The sequence below is a fragment of the Melitaea cinxia genome, chromosome 13 (genome assembly GCF_905220565.1).
Source record: "Melitaea cinxia chromosome 13, ilMelCinx1.1, whole genome shotgun sequence".
Lineage (NCBI taxonomy): Eukaryota > Metazoa > Arthropoda > Insecta > Lepidoptera > Nymphalidae > Melitaea > Melitaea cinxia.
Genome location: NC_059406.1, coordinates 9,987,227 through 10,008,278, shown reverse-complemented (window position 1 = coordinate 10,008,278; position 21,052 = coordinate 9,987,227). Strand labels below are relative to the sequence as shown.

At 33.8% G+C, this 21,052-nt stretch overlaps 2 protein-coding genes across 2 annotated transcripts; one reads left to right on the top strand and one right to left on the bottom strand.

Moving 5' to 3' along the window:
- The first annotated feature begins 3,161 nt into the window (after positions 1 to 3,161).
- LOC123658892 lies at positions 3,162 to 11,761 on the top strand. The gene is made up of 6 exons (XM_045594182.1): positions 3,162 to 3,974; positions 4,054 to 5,468; positions 5,617 to 7,025; positions 7,903 to 8,103; positions 8,465 to 8,548; positions 11,516 to 11,761. The coding sequence occupies exons 1-6, from the start codon at positions 3,166 to 3,168 to the stop codon at positions 11,657 to 11,659; spliced, it is 4,062 nt and encodes a 1,353-aa protein (XP_045450138.1). The 5' UTR covers positions 3,162 to 3,165; the 3' UTR covers positions 11,660 to 11,761.
- A 2,945-nt stretch (positions 11,762 to 14,706) lies between these two features.
- On the bottom strand, positions 14,707 to 18,496 carry LOC123659302 (40S ribosomal protein S6). The gene is made up of 6 exons (XM_045594549.1): positions 18,404 to 18,496; positions 17,842 to 18,046; positions 17,526 to 17,671; positions 16,290 to 16,460; positions 15,435 to 15,581; positions 14,707 to 14,824 (listed from the first exon to the last, which is right to left on the bottom strand). Exons 1-6 carry the CDS (start codon positions 18,407 to 18,409, stop codon positions 14,738 to 14,740), a joined length of 762 nt encoding a protein of 253 aa, XP_045450505.1. The 5' UTR covers positions 18,410 to 18,496; the 3' UTR covers positions 14,707 to 14,737.
- Between the last annotated feature and the right edge of the window lie 2,556 nt (positions 18,497 to 21,052).

Below are 21,052 nucleotides of genomic sequence, written 5' to 3'. Positions count from 1 at the left end.
AAATCGTCAGCATGATCTGCTACAGACAAAATTTAGGAACGAAATCTGTCAAAATGGGAGAATTCTGCCACAAACGGTCACACTGCCTATCAGGTTCCTACAAGGGCGCGTTCCACTTATGACTTAAGGCCCACAACGCCGTTGATCACGACCCCTGAAAATGAAATTGCCGTTCCTATACTATGTTAAAAAACGCCGCGGGCGTTGTGCTTGTACTTGTAGGCGAACTTTATATGGGGAACGCATATTTGAGTGCTGTCAGGTGTCAGCGGTGTATTCGCAATATGGTGGCATGGTGAAAATCTGCAGCTCTGGGGGTTATGAATGAATATTTCGCAAGGATTGGAGTAAAACTTAATTCAACATGGATTCCCAAGAATCAACCGTTGCGTTTTTGCAGAATTGAATGAAAGATAACATTCACAATTTGACATTGACATCTGTTTTCTTAAAATTCCCGCCACGTTTTGATGAAAGCCAACTTTGAACTACCTACATTTTGTGGGCGATGTGGTTGCGATCAGTAATGTCATCTATGACCTCGAGCGATCGCTCGCGATAACTACGTTCCTTAGGTGGGACGATGGACTGGGCTTTCCTGGGCGCTGCATGCTTAAACGCCGCCAATGATTAAGGAAAAAAGTGTCATATTTTATCTTTGGGTTCCTATCATATAAATGATACGGACCATGGACTTATATATAGGTCTTGCAACAGAGCCCGCTTTCAATAATCTTCTAAATTTTCATTTGACCATGATATAAGAACTTTTTGAAGGGATTAAAATAAATTGAAAATGTCACTTATATAATAAAATTATAAAACATATCTCTTTATTGTCAATGGCAAACTTAATTTAATATTAACTAAATTAAATTTCTAGATAAATTATTTTTCTACGGTTACAATGTTATCCAATGCAGGAATGCTGTAGTTTTTTATAGATCGTCAAAATTATAGTGATTTTTAAACATACGTAGTGGTAAGTAATGATTTGAAAATTGTAATGTTAGTAGTGACTCGTTCTGGCCTACAACGGGTAGTTGGATGCATTTATCAAAAACCAAATTAAATTAAAAGCAAAAGTGGTAAAGCTTTAGATTAAGAACCGTCGAATTATCTAAGCTCAAATTTTGAAATAACCCTAACCTATCTAACTTCCAAATTAGACCGTTTATCGGCATAATATAGTTAAAAAAAATAACCCTAGCCTATCTAACTTCAAAATGACAGTTCTTAATTTAAAGCCTAGCCGCAAAAGTTTCTATCTACAATAGTTGGTGCAATGGTGAGGCTGACTTTCAATTCAAATTTGAACCTACTTAAGATTTGTCATAGATACTAAAACGTAACTTTTGTTCTCTCGCGGATATTCTCATTTCTAATCCTATCTTTGAGAGTAACCCCAAGCATAGCCCGTTCCATTGCACGTTGAGTGACTTTAAACTTGTGGACCAGTCCCTTCGTCAGTGTCCACGTCTTGGCTCCGTATGTTAACACAGGCAGGACGCATTGCTCGAAAACTTTTGTCTTCAAGCATACGGAATTAGTAAGTTGAAGTGGCAGTGGGCTAGTCACATGTGTCGCAGGACCGAGGGCCGTTGGAGTAGACGGGTCCTCGAGTGGAGACCGCGTCTTGGCAAATGCAGTGTGGGACGTCGTCCGGCCCATTGGACCGACGATCTGCCTAAGATTGCCGGTGTAGTCTGGATGAGGTTGCGGAAAACTGAGATGTCTGGCGCGAACTTGGGGGGCCTATGTCCAGCAGTGGACTGCAATAGGCTGACTTAAACGTAAAAAAAATACAACACATACTGCACATAATTATACACATAAAAGGCGTTTAACTCCTGCTTTTTTTCATGGGGGGTTCTGTAGGTGTAATAGATCCCGTTCCGTAGGAATAAAATCCCTAGCCCATTTTGAAGCTGAAGTAGTGTATAATCATTATATTACAACAATTTATGACATCCTTGTACCATGTATATGGTTCACCTTTGTTAGAACTACCAGAACTAAACTGCTCGCAAACCTCGCTTTCAATTACGTTTCATGGAACAGCCATACGATAAACAGTCTTCACTTTGGTTTCTCCAGCCATTTTTAGGTAATTGCAGTAATACGAACTAATCTCCGATTTTACAATACGGAATTTCCGTAAACGCCCGGGATACTTCGGTATTTATGTTATATTAGCTGTGCCTGCGACTTCATCCACGTGGAATTTAACAAAATAGTTATTTTTCAGTTCGCGGAGTAATAAAATAAATAAAATTTCTACAAAAAAAGTAGCCTAAGTTACTCCTCATTAGCGCAGCGGTAATAGCATTGGAAGTTGCGCTGGCGGTCGCGAGTTCGAATCCCGCTCACGACAAACATTTGTATCGATGTAATTCGTCTTTATTCATATTTAATCAATAGTGCAAAATTAAGTGTTAATAATTTATAAAAAAAGGACGGACGGACAGATTATATAACAAATACAAACTTTTAACCCCTATTTGATACCCTTAGAGGTATAATTATTATAAGTATTCAAAATAATCTGTTCTTATTGGACGTTGATTACAATAAATTTGTAGTCCATCATAAAAAGTCGTTCAAGTCTTAGAGGACCTTTGAGCATCTTATAATCCAGTCCTGTCTCGAAATTTGTTTTCAGCGAAACTATTAACTATCTCTTCCCAATTTCAAGCTTGGAGCAAAAAAAAATTAAGGGCTTTCGTAGAAACTCGAAAATGCCCTTAGACCCCTTTAATATAGGACTATTGAAAAGTCTGTTCTTAGCGGACGTCTACTAACTATAAACTACTTCCCTGCCAAAAGACATGGTCAATTTCTGTAGTCCAGCGCTTTTTGAGGTTTCGTGATGAGTCAATGGCTCAACGATTTTATAGATATAGATAAATATAAACCTAAAAAAGCTATATAATAATCTCTCCAAGATTGTTATTTGTGCCAACTTCTTCAAAAGTTCAAACACGCTTTTTAATTTGAAAAAAATAGGATTTTTCCAAATCGTATTCTTTAACAAAAATACCTGTCACCTTGTAAAATTATTGTAGATGTATAAATTATGTACAGAAGCAAAACATTTATTTTATTTTAATAAAATTTTATTTCAGATATAGTATAGTTATTATATTGACTTAAGTCTTTTCGGAGATGGCAATAACTTCGTACGATTATGTTTCTGATAGAAATGGACCGAAGTCGTCGTGCTCAAAATATTCAAATATAAATCTCTTAAGTTCAAGGAAAATCAGCTGCACTACGAATTCAAGTTTAACCAGCAATAATAAATGTAATAAAACTAAAATCAATAAATACATATCGCCCTATTTCTCTGACGACAGGATTCAACTACTATCACGCGTGACCGAAAAGAGGTTTTTACATAAAAATCACGAATTTATGTCCTCTTTTCCTTTAGCTATAAACATATATAAAGCTAACTCCGACGATTTAAGATCGTCAAAGCGATTCAGTAAGAACGTAAAAAAATCTGTCTTAACTCTTCCTAATGAGCCTACACCATTACCTCAAGAGTGTACTGTTAGTGACATGAATGATTCAGAATATTTTAATGACGATAAAGTTTCTATAAAACCAAAACAAAAAAAGAAAAGGGTAGTTCAATCAAGAAAGAAATCACGTGTACGTAACAGTCAAATCGATCTATATGAATCCAACGCAAAGAACTATTCACAAATAGGAAATAACTTATATAAAAGTTCTAAAGATGTGGTTAATTTTACTGGTGGAGATGTAGAAAAATTGAAAAGATCAGCAAACAACAATACAACTCTTAAGTCAAATCGTAATGCTCATGATGTTTGGACACTTCTACGTAACATCAATCATTTCAAATTTGTACCGTCACCACCTGTCTCACAAGAAAGTAGCGTGATATCAGTAATAAAAGTTAAAAAAAGAAAAAATAATAAACAGCGTACTAATCGAAAAGATACGAGGTATTCCAAAGAGACAGTTAATATCATAATATTGTTTTTTACAAATTCACACTAATATAAAACATTAATTTCATTCCAGATTCATTGAAACTTGTAGAACGGAGGAATTTGCTTATATTTCTAGTTTCGTTGACAATTCTCCTAATAGCTGTTCACAATCTAGTTTTGATCGCATTACTGTTATTGAAAAACAAAATGAAATTGAACATATCAATTGTAATGGAGTGAAAAATCAAATTGAGTGTCCAAAAAATTCGTATAGGTATCATAGCGGGACCATGCGAAATATTGATAGATCAAAAAAATCGAAATCAAAACATAGTAACTTAAAAGGAAGAATACATTTAGTTAAAAGCACTGACAAAATTATTATTGACAGAAAATTATTACCTGAAATCCAAAGTAGCAATGTGCTTTGTCAAAACAAAAATAAAAAGTACCAAAACAGTGAAATAGTTCAGCAAAAGAGTTTTAAAAGTAATGAGAACAATTTAATGGAAACGAGACTTAGTAATAATGTTAATATTAATAACAACTTAATGACTAAACCAAACCAAAAACAAAACAAAATTTATGACTTTAGTAACCGTTCTGAATTCTCAGTAAAATCCGATTCAAGTAAAGAAGGTATTATTAAATGTAAAAGTAAAACGATTTCAAGCAGAATTGTATTGGAAAATCTAACTCCCAATGAGTCACAGCAAGATATTAGTGGTATTACAAAAGTAGTATTGAGTAAAGGCCAAAAAATTCTGTTAACAAAACAAATTGCAGCTTTGCAAAGAAAATCTCGTACAACAACGCCGGTCAATTCTGAAAAACCTAAAATTTCTTTAACATTATCTGAAATAAAACGAAAGATAAGAAGCATAAGATTTCCTTTAGTAATTTTGGCGAAAGATCAACTTAGTTCTGCAATGAGGGTAGAAAACTATGATCCACCACAATTCGCAGGTTTAGATGAACATATTTGGCCTTTTATGCGTTTGTGGTGCGGAAATAGTGATGAAAATTTACTAAACAGTAGTAATAATAAAAGAAATTACTATTCAAATTTGAATTGTGAAGCTTGGAACACGAATGACCATTACACTAACGAAATTTGTGATTTAAAGGAGCAGAATATTACTTTACCGATCAAGAAAAAAGAAAAATCTTTAATAAAGATTAAACCAATACATACGATTAAAAACAGAATGAAACAATTTATGCACAAAAAAACCTGTCTTGATAGTGAAGTTTGTTACAATATTAATAGTGTGAAGACGGTAGATATTGGTGTAAATACAGTAAATAATTTCAGTTCATTAAAACGATACAGTACAGAATTAAGAAAAGATACAAAAATAACCACAAAAAATTCAACTAATATCAGTTATGCAAAGAGTAAAGGAAAATGGGCGAGCGACTTTATTGAAAATGTTATTCAGAAAATCAAAAATGGGATTTATTACTCCCACGACGATAAAACGGAAAAAAGAGATCTTTGTAGTAGTAAGTTTTTTTTTATAAATTTAAACATTAGATATTATTTACTATTCGATTATTGTATTAGATATGAAATTGAAACCCTAAAAATATAGGATAAAATATATATAATAAGAACCTAATAAAAAAGTTGATAAAAACAACGTATTTTTAGATATAAAAGAAGATGGGGTGCAACCAGATATTGAAAACATAAAAATTGGTCCTAGTTGTGATTTCGTCAACGAAGTAAAAAAGGAAATTTATAGTGATATTGATAAGATTGTGTTGATTCCAGGTTTTGACAATAGATTTTCAGATTTAGAAATTGAGACCTTAAATAACTTTAATAGAGTAGAAGTTAAACACTGTGTCGCAAACATTATTATTCAGTTTGATGTAGCGTTATCATTTGAAAGCGATCGTGTCCTTCAAATTAAGCAATCATCACATGGCACACATCCTTGTGTGCCAGTATCGTTAGACGAAAATCAGCCAACTATTTTTAAATGTAAAACGACTATCATCAATGCAATACTTCCTGCAGAACTTTGTAGTATTCTACCCCAAATAATGGAAAAGATAATGCATTTAAATTCTAAGCTGGCCTTGTCAAGTTCAACTATTAATAATAATTCTAATTTATCAACAATTGCTGAAATAACCCGTTGTGAGAGTGATTCAAATAAATATTCAATACCAGTCCATAGTGATCCCAAGTTAAAGATGAATAATGTTATTGAAGGAAATTTTTCATCACCGTATATTATTAAAACTGGAAAAAGACAGAACATTCAATCAAAATGCTTACAATTACTTGATTGGACAAATATGAAAGAGCTGTTGATTGTACAAAATATTATAAATTTATTACCATTAAATGCTCTTATAATTAGACTAATTAACTCTCTTACTTACTGTAATAAAACGACGCCTAAGCCTTCCCCAGTTGGTGATGTTATGTCAAGAATAGTAAGGACTGCACCTTGTAAAACTTTACAACCGTACCAGTTTTCTGAAAAAAAGATTTTATCTATACGTGAGAATTATACTTTTACGCACATAGTTAAAAATATATTGAGGTCACAAAAATTGAATATAACTGCTTCCCACGATTCTCATTTTAAAGTTATGTTATTTAAATATAGTTTCAATATTAATGTTGTGAGGCCTGATAATAGTCGATTCAATCTGACTATACCAAATATAAAGATAACTGATCTTCATAATGACCTAAGAGATATTAATGACGATGGTGTTAACAATAAACTATCAGTTACTTCTAACTTAGATACATACTATGCTCCAAAAGTAATGACGAAGCCTCCGTGCACATCTAAGTTGGATAAACGTAAAAGTACAGTTGAATTATGTGTCAAAACTGTTAGAACAAAACAGAAAAGTTATGTTAAACTGTATAAAAAATGTAAATCAATGTCAAACATATCAACAAATAAGTCTAGCATGAATTTAACGAAAATCACTAATTTGGAAGAATTTTACCTTGCTATGGGTTCTGGAAAAATGCTGTCTGGAGTTTTAGATGGAAATGTGGCAAGAAAGATATTGTCATCTATAAAAGAGGTATATGTGTGTCTTCATTTATTTTTTGTTGAGGCCGGACAGCCGGACGCAGCAGGAAATATCTTGTACAAAATTTAAAGTAAACCTGCTGGGGATGTATCACAACTAATCAAAATCAGACACAACAAAAGATCACAAGAGATAACATAGCAGTTATATTACTGTCAAGTAATGTTATTCCTGTAGTGAGTAAAGTAGCTAGACATGGGCGTATGCAAGATTTTGTATAGGGTGGGTAATGTTAATTGTACACTGGTGGGTATGTAACATGAACTTAATTTAATTCTGTTACTTGTACTTGTTGAAGTACAAGTTCTTTACGCACGCTGACTTGGGAAGTAAGCTGGTGAATGCGTGACGAGAGCGTTTCGAAAAGTGTGATTGGGCAAGGCGAACGTAAGTTGAGCAGGCTATATAAGTTAGTGAAGATAGAGAGAGTAAGACTGAGGTTTTGACGTGATAACGTCTTATAAATCGATGAATACAGGCTGCACACACGAAAAAGTGTCACGTTCCCGCGCCAAACAAGCGATAGATAGGCACGATCGGCCCAAGCGTTAGCTTGTTACACATTTATCAGTGCTCGCAATTCGAAACAAGTCAGTAATAATAATTCAATTGATAAAAGTATGCAATTTTTCATGAATGTTTCTTTATGACGTTATCTCGTAAAATTGGGGAATATATCCGTGAATCCGCATTGGAGCAGCGTGGTGAATTAAGCTCTGATCCTTCTCCTACATGGGGAAAGAGTCCTATGCCCAGCAATGATAAGCGTGAAGCGTTTATAACCATTGTAGTATAAAAATATCAACAATATAATTTAATAACCGCTTCCTGGTGGTATAAATTTTAAGCATTGGTTATTTCATTTTAGATGAAAAATTGGATGACTGACATAACACCCAGACAGGCTTTGTTAGTTTTATTGTTAGCGAATAAAAAGAATACAACAAATTTGGTTCAGTACCGCTCTCTTATATTACAAGGCATAGCGGTAAATAGAATCACGCGATCTTCTGAATTGGATATGGAAATCGAAGTAATAGAGCGGGAGAATTTAAACATATTATCTAAGGTACCTTTAATTTTAATATAATTGTTATTATTATTATAAAATACAACTAGGTCGGCAAACAAACTTACAGCTCGCCTGATGGTAAGTGATTACGGTAGTCTATAAAGGCAAGTGCTTTGCCGACTCTATCCGTCTACCCCCGACCCTCCCCAGGAACTCTGAAACCTTACTCACCACAGGAATACAACACTGTTTTTAAGAAGTATTATTTAGCTTTGATCTTTTGTAAGGTCTAGTCCCCAGTCGGACTGCTCAAGATTTTGAGCTTCAGTTATACAAAATCCAATTGATACCTGACATACATATGACATAATTATGAAAATGTAATATGTATAGTCCATTGCATTATTTTTTTTAACAGTACGAAGGAATAACTTATTTACCTGCGTCGGAGGAAAATCAGGACACACTTTTAGAGGAACTTTGTTGGATAGCTAAAACTACAGTAAGTAAATAAGTAACAACGTAATGACAGTACAGAAATCAGAAACATTCGTTTATTTTTAAAAAATTCTTGACCATTTTTAAATAGGTACCCCTATTCAGGGATCCGTGAGATAAATGTAAACAAATCATAAAAAAGGTTATTTACAGATCACGATAGATGAACTGAAAATATATTTTATAATTGTATTGTACATTAATTACTTTTTAATACTTAATTTTATTACAATTTCATAGTTTATTAATGTAACATGAAAACTAACATTTTTCGAGTAGGTAGGTAATTAAAGAGTAAATTTTATTTACTTTAATAAATAGATCAAAATTTTACAAAAAAATATACAAATTTTCGAATTCGAGTTTTGACGTCTTAACGTCTTATAAATTGATGAAAACTAGATGAAAACCAACCGTATACACGAAAAAGTGTTATGTTCCGTCTGAGCTTGAGCGTGCAAGCGAGAGCGCGGAATAAGCGATAGAGAGGCACGATCGGCCCAAGCATTGGCTTGTGACACATTTAAATCTGTTCTCGCGTGTCGTCAGTGCTCGCAATCTATACTAATATTATAAAGCTGAAGAGTTTGTTTGTTTGAACGCGCTAATCTCAGAAACTACTGGTCCGATTTGAACCTTTTTTATGCTAACCAAGTTAGTTCTAAAATAATGCATCATTTTCGAAGATGTTTTTATAAACATGATATTATATCCTTATCTAAATAAATACGTTATTCATCACAAGTATTTAATTTAAAACATTATAGCCTTTTACATAATTCGATTTCAATGAGATCAGATCAATCTCAGGAGATATCGCAGTTTTAAAATAACATCGCAGCAAAATAATGATCAAGTATTGCGCGCGCCTCTGTTCCACGCGGAAGAAGTCGCGCGTAAAAGCGCGCTAATAAAAAAATTAGACACAGGTGTTTGGAATTGCTTAAAGAATACAGGTTTTTACTAGCTCCAGTATAAGAACAAATTTCTTCGGGTACGCGTGGTGCCTGTATTTCCTGGTCATTAGATGGTAAATTCAAACTTGACGTTCTAGCTTTACATTAAAAAAAATTGTTCGTTCCCGGTAGGTGATAGCATGATAATATGTAGCCTATATGTTGACCCGACTTCTTAATAATATTCGTGCCAAATTTGAAGTAAATCCATGCGGTACGTTTTGAGTTTATCCCGGACATACATACAGACAAACAGACAAACCGACAAAAATTCTAAAAACTATATTTTTGGCTTCGGTAACGATTGTAGATCACACCCCAAGTATTTTCCTACCATTTTATTATATGTATAGATATTAATTTTATGTTTATTTATTATAGTATTATTCTCATAGTTAAGTACCTACTTTTGGTTTCGGAGCGTTTTGAAACAATTTATATTAATTTACTACTAACTAACTTTTAACTGAGGTAGGGCACAGCAGGAATTTCCTGCTCAAAATATGGAGCAGCCCGACTGGGGTAGTACCTCGACCTTACAGAAGACCACAGCTAAATAATAATGTTTTCAAGCAGTATTGTGTTCCTGTTGGTGAGTAAGGTGACCAGAGCTCCTGGGGGGATTGGGGATTGGGTCGGCAACGCGCTTGCGTTGCTTCTGGTGTTGCAGGTGTCTATAAGCTACGGTAATCGCTTACCATCAGGCGAGCCGTACGCTTGTTTGCCGACCTAGTGACATAAAAAAAAAAAAGAAAAAAAACTAACTAAATTTAAATTAAATAAAATGAAAAACAATTATTTTATATATCTTATTCTATGTACCTTATTCTATGTATCTTAGTCTATGTATAATATATGAGGTGGATGGACGAGTCGTAATTATAACTACCTTCTAACAAAAACTTGTACATAATTATATGCTAGATACACAAACTGGAAACCCTATATCAAGTTAAATAGAAATAAAAAACATTAAATAAAAGTTTGAAATATATTGTTCTCTATTGTTTACATTTTGTCTCAAGCCCAACTAAATGAAGAACTTTACTTTTATTTAAAAACTATTTACCTACTTACCAATGTCAGTTCGTACACGCGATTCGAGTTTTCTCCTTAAGAACAATTACCGTGATATTTAATAATAAAATGTTCTTTTGAATGAAATTATAATTAATTACATTACAATAAAATTATAAAATCAAAATATCAATTGAAGCTTGCAATTCATATCGGTACAGTAAATGCTGGTATACTATTATATTTATACCTGACCCCGCAAACGTTGTTTTGCCATAAATATTATTGACCCCCTTCCTTATAACTTAGGGGTAAGATGGCCGATTCTCAGATCTACCCGAAATGCACACAAAATTTCATAAAAATCGGTTAACTAACTGTAACACGAGAATTTTATATATAAGATATTATAAATAAATCTATACTAATATTATAAAGCTGAAGAGTTTGTTAGTTTATTTATTTGTTTAACAGCACTAATCTCAGGAACTACTGGTTCGAACTAAAAATTCTTATGTTGGTTAGTCCATTTATCGAGGAAGGCTATTTAAATCTAAAAACTTAATTGACTTTGAATCGAATTAATGATCATAAAAAATGAAAAGGTGATTTTGTTACAATTTTATGAAAATAACATTTGTCTATTATAAGATTTAAAATGGACCCATAACTTATGAGATAGTGTAAAATCAAACGAAACGACGCACCGCGTCGTGCGGTGCGCCTATTTAAGTCGCCGAGTTGCACAGTAATGGTTTAAAAATATTTTAGTACGTTTATTCCTCAAATTAACGCGGATAAGACTGCGTGATAGAGCTAGTCTTCCATAAGCAGCTAAAAGCGTTGTGAAGCATCACTCCCACCGTGACTGCTCAGCGTTGTTTCACACGATTACGTGAAGTACTTATCTAATTCAAATATTTTTTCCATAGGCGCGCGTCTTATATCGTCGTTCACGTAAATTCAAAAAATAAATACCCATTTTTATTTATTTCCAGGCTTCGGATTACCAAAAACCATTTGACGAGTCTTCTGAACGACTCTTAAAGTCTCTATTGGCAAAAAGAAAAAAATTAAACCCTTCTTATCTCCGAGTAATGGCACGCTATGTCGGTCTTGGTCTTCTGAAAACGTCAAAATAATTTTATTCACTAATAAACATGATATAAAATTGTGATGCAATCTTAAAAGTTGCACTTTTGTCTTTGTATTTTGTAAATTATATTATTTATTTATACCTGAAACGAAATATTTTAATTATTAATTATGGTTAGTTTAGAAAATATTGTATTTTTAACAAATTGTGTTCCTATTTTTTATTTATTTATTCACAAATATTTTTTACAAGTTTTACATCTAAACCTTCATCAGAACTAACTCTGTTGGTTAGTAAAAGCGGCATGAAATTCATTGACGACGGGCACTGCAGAACATCCTGCTCAAAATCCGGAACAGCACGTGTGTCTTACGTTGGAAGTAATTCAACCTCACCGAATATCACAGTAAAATGGCCAGTGCTTCTGGGGGGGGGGGGGGGCCCGCCGGGGGGGGTCTACAGGCTACGATGATCGCTTACTATCATGTGGGCCGCTTGTCATATGAAAAAAAATTAAAATCCATGAGATAGATTTTGAGTCAAATTGCAAACAGACGCGCCGGAACTAAAATAATCGAGTCATAGGCAACCAATATACACTTGTAGATTCAGCAAGTTGAACGGGAAGGGAAGTAGGCTTGTCACCACAGACCGCTTGCTACATACGCAGGATCATTGCTTCTGGAGCAGTCGTGTCCTGGAGTGGCGACAACGTCGTTCTTAGGTCGGATTTCAGGCAAAACTTGAATGCTCTTTCCTTCGAAATTATAAGGATAACTGAAACAAACCCGACTTACTTCTTAGAAAGAGGCATAAAACACAAGTGCGTACTAAACAAGTAACTCCTTTCGAATACACAACAATTACTTCTTCAAGTAGGTTTCAGATGCACTTCTGAATGGTCATTTTACAAACATTTATAGTTGTTAGCACGAATCTTGAGATGACCTACCTGCGCAGAAATTCATTAGGAAGAAATAAAAATTCATAGGGACTATAAGTAATAAGGTGAGACACAGAGGCGAAGTACTATGCTCTATAGATGGTGAGAAGGTGTCTTAATTTATCTTTATAAATCAACTCCCTTTTGGGGTTAAAACGGGGGATGGTGGGTTGAATCGCTCATCACGAAATCTCCGAAACTATAACAGCTACAAACTTGAAATTTAGCAGGTACGCTCCTCATAGGGCGTAAACTACCGCTAAGAATGGATTTTACAAAACTCGACCCCTAAGGGGGTAAAACGGGGGTTGGGAGTTTGTATGAAAGTCCTATGTTTTAGAAGTAAGAGACTTGAAATTTAAAATGTATGCTCTATAAATAGTGAGAAGGTGTCCAAATAATGTATCTTTAGAAATCAACTCCCTTTTGGGGTTAAGACGGGGGATGGTAGGTTGACTAACTCATCACAAAATCTCCGAAAGTATAACACCTAAAAACTTGAAATTTGGCAGGAAGGCTTCTTATAGAGCGTAGACATTCGCTAAAAACGGGTTTAACGAAATTTGGCCCCTTAGGGGGTAAAACGGGGGTTGGAAGTTTGTATGTTTGTATAAAAGTCCTATGTTATTAAGGTCAGAGACTTGAAATTTAAAATGTATGCTCTATAGATGGTGAGGAAGTGTCCAAATAATGCATCGTAATCTATATATATAAAAGAGAAAGGTCACTGAAGTAATCATCACGAGAATTCAAAAACCGCCGGATGGTCCATCCATCCAGGTTGAACAAAGATGAAATTTGGCAAAGAGGTAGATTATAGTTAGTAGACGTCTGCTAAGAACGGATTTTGCGATATTCCACTACTAAGGGGGTTTAATTGGGGTTGATAGTTTGTATGAAACATATACAGCAGCTATAAGTTCGCCTGCAAGGTTATTTATATTGCAGCCTGAAAATAAAACTAAAAATGTGGTGTTTATAGAGGTTTTATAAAAATACCTTTTAAATTATACTAAATTATGCCTTCAAAAACTCACTCAGAGTGATAAGCATTTCAAGTGACTGAAATAAAAAATAATTTGCGTTAAGTATCTTAATAGTAATAGGTACATATCTTCATAACCACGCGGATATAGTCGCGGGCAACAGTTAGTGTATTATAAAACAAAGTCACCAAAAGCGTATGTGATCGATTCCCTCAAAATCTACTGAACGGATTTTCATGCGGTTTCACTAATGGAGAGAGGGCTTCAAGAGAAAGGTTTACAGAACGGCTAAGCCGATTTTGATGACAGTTTCACTGGAAGTTTGCCGGGAAAACTTTGTGACAAACTGATTTCAATGCGGGCGAACCCGCGAGCACAGCTAGTATATATATACCTATATATACATGCGTGCGGCACATGACGCGGTCGTGACAGTGACGTCATGGCGATAGAAAAGAGTGTTGTGCTTTACTACGATTATTTTTGTAATGTTTGTTTTTTATTTATGTTATTGTAAGTATATATAACATGTGCAAGATAACACAAGAAAAATATTGAAAAAATGAACCTTCCTAGATTATATAAGTAGGCATTTATTGCATAAATAACGAAGATAACGACTCTTGGCAACACTATTTTTTTCGTAGGTATTTTTATTTTATGCCTTGGCGCACAGGGCACGGGAATGTATTTGAGGCACGCCTCAAATCAAAAAGTCAAAAGGTTATATACGAAAATCAATAAACATTACTTTATTATATAGTTTACCTCTTAATCTTCTATTGAAACTTTTTGCATACACCTTTCAGCGATAAAACTCATATTAAAAAATATAATAATCACGGAGCGCGAAGTAGTTTCACGAGCCCTAACGACTTATGCAGTGTTAAGAGGCCAATCGACTTGCGCGCTACTTTTTGAATTACAACTTCTTATTGGCTGAAATCGATATCATGTGACCAATGATAAGACGTGAAATGAGCAGCTCCATCTAAAGGCATTACAATGTGAAAACCGTCAATTTCGATTTGAGCGGTGTTGTAAGCTAAGGGATGATATTCAAAAACAATTTTGTGAAATTACATACTAAAAAACTTAATAACTAAATTAACTAAATTGTTAAAAATTATTTGGATTCAAGGAGTCTTAATAAAAAAAGAAGTGTTAGATTTTAATTTTTATTGATAAAAGTCTTTCACTTTTGAGGTGCACTCTGATTAGAGCTCTTAGAATCGCGCATTGAAGCTGAACGCCTGCGTTTAATTTCTTCCTGGCGACGCACCTGTAACCAAAAATATTCATTAGTATTTAGTGATAGGCAAAAGAACACTTAGAATAGATATTTTATAATTATTGTTGAGTACCCAAGACCAAAAATATGATTGTAGACCATGAGCTTAGCAGCAATCTTTTATAAAACAACTAGCTGACCCTGCAAACGTTGTTTTGCCATATATTTTATTAACCTTCTCAATCCCTCCCCCCCCTTATAACTTAGCGGTATGAACAATAGATGTTCGATTTCAGACCTACGATATGCACACAAAATTTCATGAGAATTGGTCAAGCCGTTTCGGAGGAGTTAACTACAAACACTGCGCGACATGAGAATTTTATATATTAGATTTTATTTTTCTACACAAATGTTTTATAACAAATAGAAATATAATATATATACAGCTTTGAATAGCTTTGTCGCTGATCTAATACCTTAGTTTATATTAAAAATATACTAAGGGGTAAGAGACAGCCCTTTAATCTTACAGCTCGGTAAGATTCCTATAAATAATTTTATAGTCATATGATACCAACTGTTACAAATTATCTTAAATGTTGTTTTTAATAATTCAAAATTGCCAAGATTTTCAAGTATGACAATTTTTGTTTCATACCTTGGATTCCTTCTTTCTCTGAGCGAGTAATTTTGCATATTCAGCTTCGGAAGCCTTACGTTTTGCGAGGCGCTTCTTCTTGAGAGCCAGTCGGTGGCGTCTACGCTGGAGTACCACTGGGGTAACTAATCTCTGAATCTTAGGTGCCTGTATTAAAAAAACATAAAATTAATAAAGGTTTTACTAAAATAACGTAAGACTACATAGATTACAGTTAAATTACGTAGTTAGTTAAGTTTAAGTTATTTGTATAGCTCACTGTAAAAGTAGACAGACAACATGTCTGAATCTTCTGCTCGGAGCTACTTTGATCTACCCTGTTGGTTATGTTAATGGTTTCAATACCCAGTAACAATTTATATATTTACATCAGGGTGTTAATGACCTTCTTTAGTCACTATATTTATTTATTTGTATGAATTTTAGAAATTATTTTTAAAGTTAAGAGGGAGATAATTATTAACTTAGGTAGTCTTGTTTTTTTGGGACACGGTACATTGAAATTTTAAAATCTTGAAATACATGTAAGTTAGATTACTTATAGCATTTCAGAACATTAAGCTCGGTGACTAAAGTGTTCAATTAGACATTAAGGTTGCAGTGTTTTTTTTTTATTGTTTGTTTTGTTCAGATACCATGCATTCAAAGAAAAATAAATACATGTGATATCTCACTATAGCCCTTTTCCTAATTTTCGTGATATTTTTCCCAACTACCCCTTTCAAGCTTCACATGATTAATGAAAAACCCCTTACTTAAAAACATAATTATAATTCTGTCAAAACAACAATATCACAAATCTAACAGGACAAAATTTTATGTATGTTTATTGACATGCAAATTACATCAAGTTACCTTATATCTGGGTTTAGCATTTTCCTTGCCCTCCTTAGCTGGCAGGAGACGTTTGACAACATAGCGACGAACATCATCTTGTTTGCTCAAGTTGAACAACTTGCGGATCTTGGACGCACGTTTGGGTCCTAGACGACGGGGTACATTGCCATCTGTGAGCCCGGGGATTTCCTAGTACAAAATATATTTATCTATAATAAAGTATATACTATATACATAAAAATATATGCCTAACTTAAGAATGAAATTTTGTATTTTTGAATGACAATAAATGTAAAAATTAAGAAAACTAAACTTTACATGTTTGACAGGATGTTTGGTCAGTTACTAATTAACGTTTTTAGACTTAGACACTCGTGGTTTTCAAACAGTCTATTTTTAAGTATAAATGAGTACATACCACGATATAGTTTTTTGACGATTTTTGTCGATATTTCGGACCAGTTACATGGTCTGCGTCTAGAGTGATGGGGTGGGTTTAAAAAGAACGAGAGGGAGGGTGAAAGATACTGCCCATGATGGATGACAGTTGACACATCGCTCCACAGCAGTCTCGTCGTGACCACGGGCCATGTAACTGGTCCGAAATATCAGCAAAAATCTTCAAAAAACTATATTGTGGTATGTACTCGGTTACTAATTGTTTGTAAAGATGAAGATTTATCTATTTTAAAAGTTGTTTGCATTCTACTTAATTGAGACAGTTACAGTAACTATTAATAGAGCTGTAAATGATAAATTATCACGAGATCTATAGTTTTAATTTACATTGTAATATTGTTTATCCCAACAAATTATATTTTCAGAATTAAAAAATGCATTTATGTATGATGTTTATAATCCACATCACAATCAACATGAAGTGGCATACTTATACACCAATTTTTCTACCCTGTCGCATATAATTACACAGATTTGAGGAACTGAGAAACAGTAAGACCAGGGACATTATACAAAATTAATCTTTTTTTTAAAGAAATATGAGTAGTACTTGAGTAAAACTTTTTTAAATTGCTTGAAAACTTAGTTTATAGTTATTCATTAATCATACCAATGATAATTTCTATCAACAAGAATTAAAAAAACCTCATCGCTATCTTTGATTTACAATGAACTATGTGGGCAAGTAAATAAATAATAAAATTAATAATTTTTCTAAGCACTTTAAGTCAGTCTTAGATAAGATATTTTAAAGAAAGAAGTTATAATAAAGGTTAGTCAAAGTTAGATAATCACCTGGGGTCCTTTGCGAACAATAACTAAAGCGAGCACGGAAAGGTTGGCATCAACAATGCAGCCACGAACAGACTTGCGTTTCCTTTCACCATCACGGCGGGGTCTGTAGCAAGAGTGGCCCTTTGACATCAACAAGCGGACACGACCTAAAAATTAAACATAAAAGTTGTTCAACTGGACAGTAAAACTATTTTATTACTTGATTTCTTATCAGTGCTGACTAAATAAACAACCTCAAAAAAATTAAGCTAGTAATTTCATGTTATATAGGATTGTAAAAATGGCAGTAATTATTTGTATAATGTAATTAACTTACTGTTGGTGAGGACACCCTGTTTCATGGGAAAACCTTGCTTGTCGTTACCACCCGCAACACGGAGGATGTAGCCCTTCCATTCATCTCCTAGTTGATCCGCCTCCACTTCGGCGCCCATGCGCTTCTCGTAGAAGATACGAAGCTTGTGCTCGTCCACAACTTCGAATAGCTTTTGACATCCCGTTGCCGGGTACGAAACGTTTAGCTAAAAAAGATAATTAAATAAAAGGTTATAAATACTGTCGGCACACAACACATTAATTTGACTATAACTGTGACTGTTGTGTGTGTTGATGTGTGTATGACGGTAAATATTAAACACTAGTATTAATATTGGGCACATAATTATTTTAGTTATAAAAAAAAAAATGGTATTTATTTGGGCACGATTTTCACTCGTAGTTTAACACGGATGTTTTATCCAAGTTTTTCTAAATAATCACACCACTTAATAACTTTAACTCATTTGATATAAATACTTAAAGACGTTAGAATAGTATACGATTGATTATTTTAATTAAATACACTATATTTAAGAGTAAATTGAAAACTTTTTAAGCACCTTCATGACTGCAGTTAGCTTCTTCGAACGTCAGCCATGAGAAAGAACCATAGAGTTTATAGAACAGACAACCGTCAATTGTAAAGGCTGCGATCAAGCAAGCTCAGCTGCGTTCAAACTAGTAACCCAAAGCTACCATACCACACAGTTTATAACGTATAAGATTTAACAAGAATTTTTCTTATTATTTTTCTTGGAATTAAGTAGAATTACGAATACTAATAATAACTAGAGTTCACGAATGAAATATGGAATACACTTTTCCAATTATAATAAGTAGTGTAAATTAAAAACCTTATAATTATAAAGGAATATTTATAGTACAATATTATTTATTATTGTCTATTTCTTCTTCTTCTTTTACTTTGGCTCCCTGAAGGATTTGCCAATATCTGAGTGGAGCTTAGCTTTTGTTATGAGAATTGTTAAGTTAGGGCAGAAAACTTTGCTTTGTGTAAGGCTTTGTGGGAGTGCAAGTCGTAAGAGCAAAAATAAAGACTAAGAAGTGAATCAGAAAAAACGTCGGATTTGTTGCCAGTTTTTCACAATTTTAAGTGCCAAGTTAGTATCTGAAACAAAAGACAAACAAAATATATAAACATTGGTTAGTAGGGTTAAACAAGACAAACAGTGCTACAACCTAATGTTATTTTGATTAATATATGTACATAAAATGTCAATAAACTGAGAGTGAACTAATGATAAAAGAGACCTCAGGTTAGTTGGGCGAGGTATCTGAGGGGGAAGAACATCACAGAGGGAAAACTGGAGTTTTGGACAGTTAAAAAATATGTGATCAAGAGTGCCTTCCTCAGGAAGACAGGGGAGCAAGAATGACCTAACCTTATGCGGCAGACAGTTTAGGTTACCCACTTACTAGCCTTTCTACACTTGAAAAACCACGGTTTGACAAGAATGGATCCCTGTACACTAGCATAAAACTTTCCTTTAGTTATACTTGAGTGAGACCAGACTTCCGACCAATCACGCATCATTCGTGTCTTTGCTAGTGAGATCAAGTCATGGCTATAGACTTTGTAGTGGCTGAGGCCACCTGATGTTGTCGCTTCTTTTGTGAAAAAATCTGCTTTCTCATTCCCTATAATGCCACTGTGAGCCGGAATCCAAGCTATCTCGACACGGATGTTTTGTGCCAGACACTTAAGGAGGAGATGTCTAATTTTGAGGATAAAAGGAAACTTAAATTTAGACTTAAATAGATTATGTAAAATACTCTGCAGGCAGCTTCTGGAGTCCGAGAATATAACGGAGTTGTTTAATTGATGTGACTCAATAAACGAAAGAGCCTCCAAGATAGCCACAGCTTTCCCAGTAAAAACTGAGGAGGCAGGGGGCATTTTGCAGTTCAGAACTACATTAACTCTCCGAATCCAGACAGCTGATCCTATACATCCATGTTCAGAAAGTTTAGAAGAGTCTGTGAATAAATTATAGCAATCTTTGTAATGTATGTTTATGGCGTAGCTACATTGCTGATTTGCTGAATACGAGCCTTTATCTATACCAAGATTGAAAGAAATAAAGGGAAGCAGAACTAAAGTATCGAATGGAATCTCGTAAATAGGTAAAATTCTACACTGATGGACAGGGGAAGGAAGGCCAGTAAATTTATTATAACTTTTAATTAGACATGGGGGAGATTTGTATTGTCTATTTTGCTATACGATGAATAATATTGTCAACCTTATATTACTGCAATGCTATGTGAGAAAGAGCTTTTTTTTTGCGTAAATTATAATAATATTACGCGTTTATTTTAAATATTTGGCTGATTTATAAAAAAAGAACTAACATTTGTTTTGGTATTGAAGAGAGCAAGCATCATTTAACTCGAGCATAAAATGAAATTTCTCGTTCTGATTTTGGTTTTCACTGACTTTATTTATTTATGGAACACCAACTAAGTATACAACATATCTATGTTAATATTATAAAGCTGAAGAGTTTGTTTTCTTGAACGCGTTAACCTCCGAAACTACATGTTTGTATCGAAAAAATATTTTTGCTTTATGTAGTCCATTCACCGAGGAAGACTAATAGCTATACAATATATATAATATTTTAATACGGTTTTTCCTCAAACTAATGCGGTTGAAATCGCGGGGTACAGCTAGTTGAAATTATAAAATGCTATTACAGTAGCCAGTTCGTGTATAATAAACTACATAGTGTGAATAACTTAATATTGTGTCTTGTAAATGATAATGGTTTGATACTGCTTCACTAGGTAAAAATACGCACTTTTGTGGAATACACCTGGGTTTTGTATACTGGGTAGATTGACAAACTGGCTCCATCTTATGTCAGGGAGACGGCCTTAAAATTAGAATTCATTAAAGAAAAAGCTAAAATGACTAAACTGTTGAAACATTCGCCATATATCACACAGTAATGAAAAAACTAAAAGAATTGATGTATTTTTAGAAAAAGATTGGAATTGCAATATAACGGATAATGCTGCTAATTCTCCATTGACAGCATTACATACTGAAATTATGTTACTGAATTTAGGAGCTGTTTCACAAGTTGCCTCTAACTAGGGTCTTCTACATAGGTCTTGTAACAACTGTAAATTAATAATGATATTTTAGTAACCGTAAATTTAAATTTAGTATTTTAATTATCGAG

Excerpts from the sequence above, each read along its gene's own strand:
- LOC123658892 (XM_045594182.1), top strand. The coding sequence starts at position 3,166 with ATGGCAATAACTTCGTACGATTATGTTTCTGATAGAAATGGACCGAAG. Across the intron at positions 3,975-4,053 it reads ACTAATCGAAAAGATACGAG|ATTCATTGAAACTTGTAGAA; the intron begins GTATTCCAAAGA and ends ATTTCATTCCAG. Across the intron at positions 7,026-7,902 it reads TATTGTCATCTATAAAAGAG|ATGAAAAATTGGATGACTGA; the intron begins GTATATGTGTGT and ends ATTTCATTTTAG.
- LOC123659302 (XM_045594549.1), bottom strand. Across the intron at positions 16,461-17,525 it reads TTGTTCGCAAAGGACCCCAG|GAAATCCCCGGGCTCACAGA; the intron begins GTGATTATCTAA and ends ATTTTGTACTAG. Across the intron at positions 14,825-15,434 it reads AGAGAAAGAAGGAATCCAAG|GTGCGTCGCCAGGAAGAAAT; the intron begins GTATGAAACAAA and ends TTTTGGTTACAG.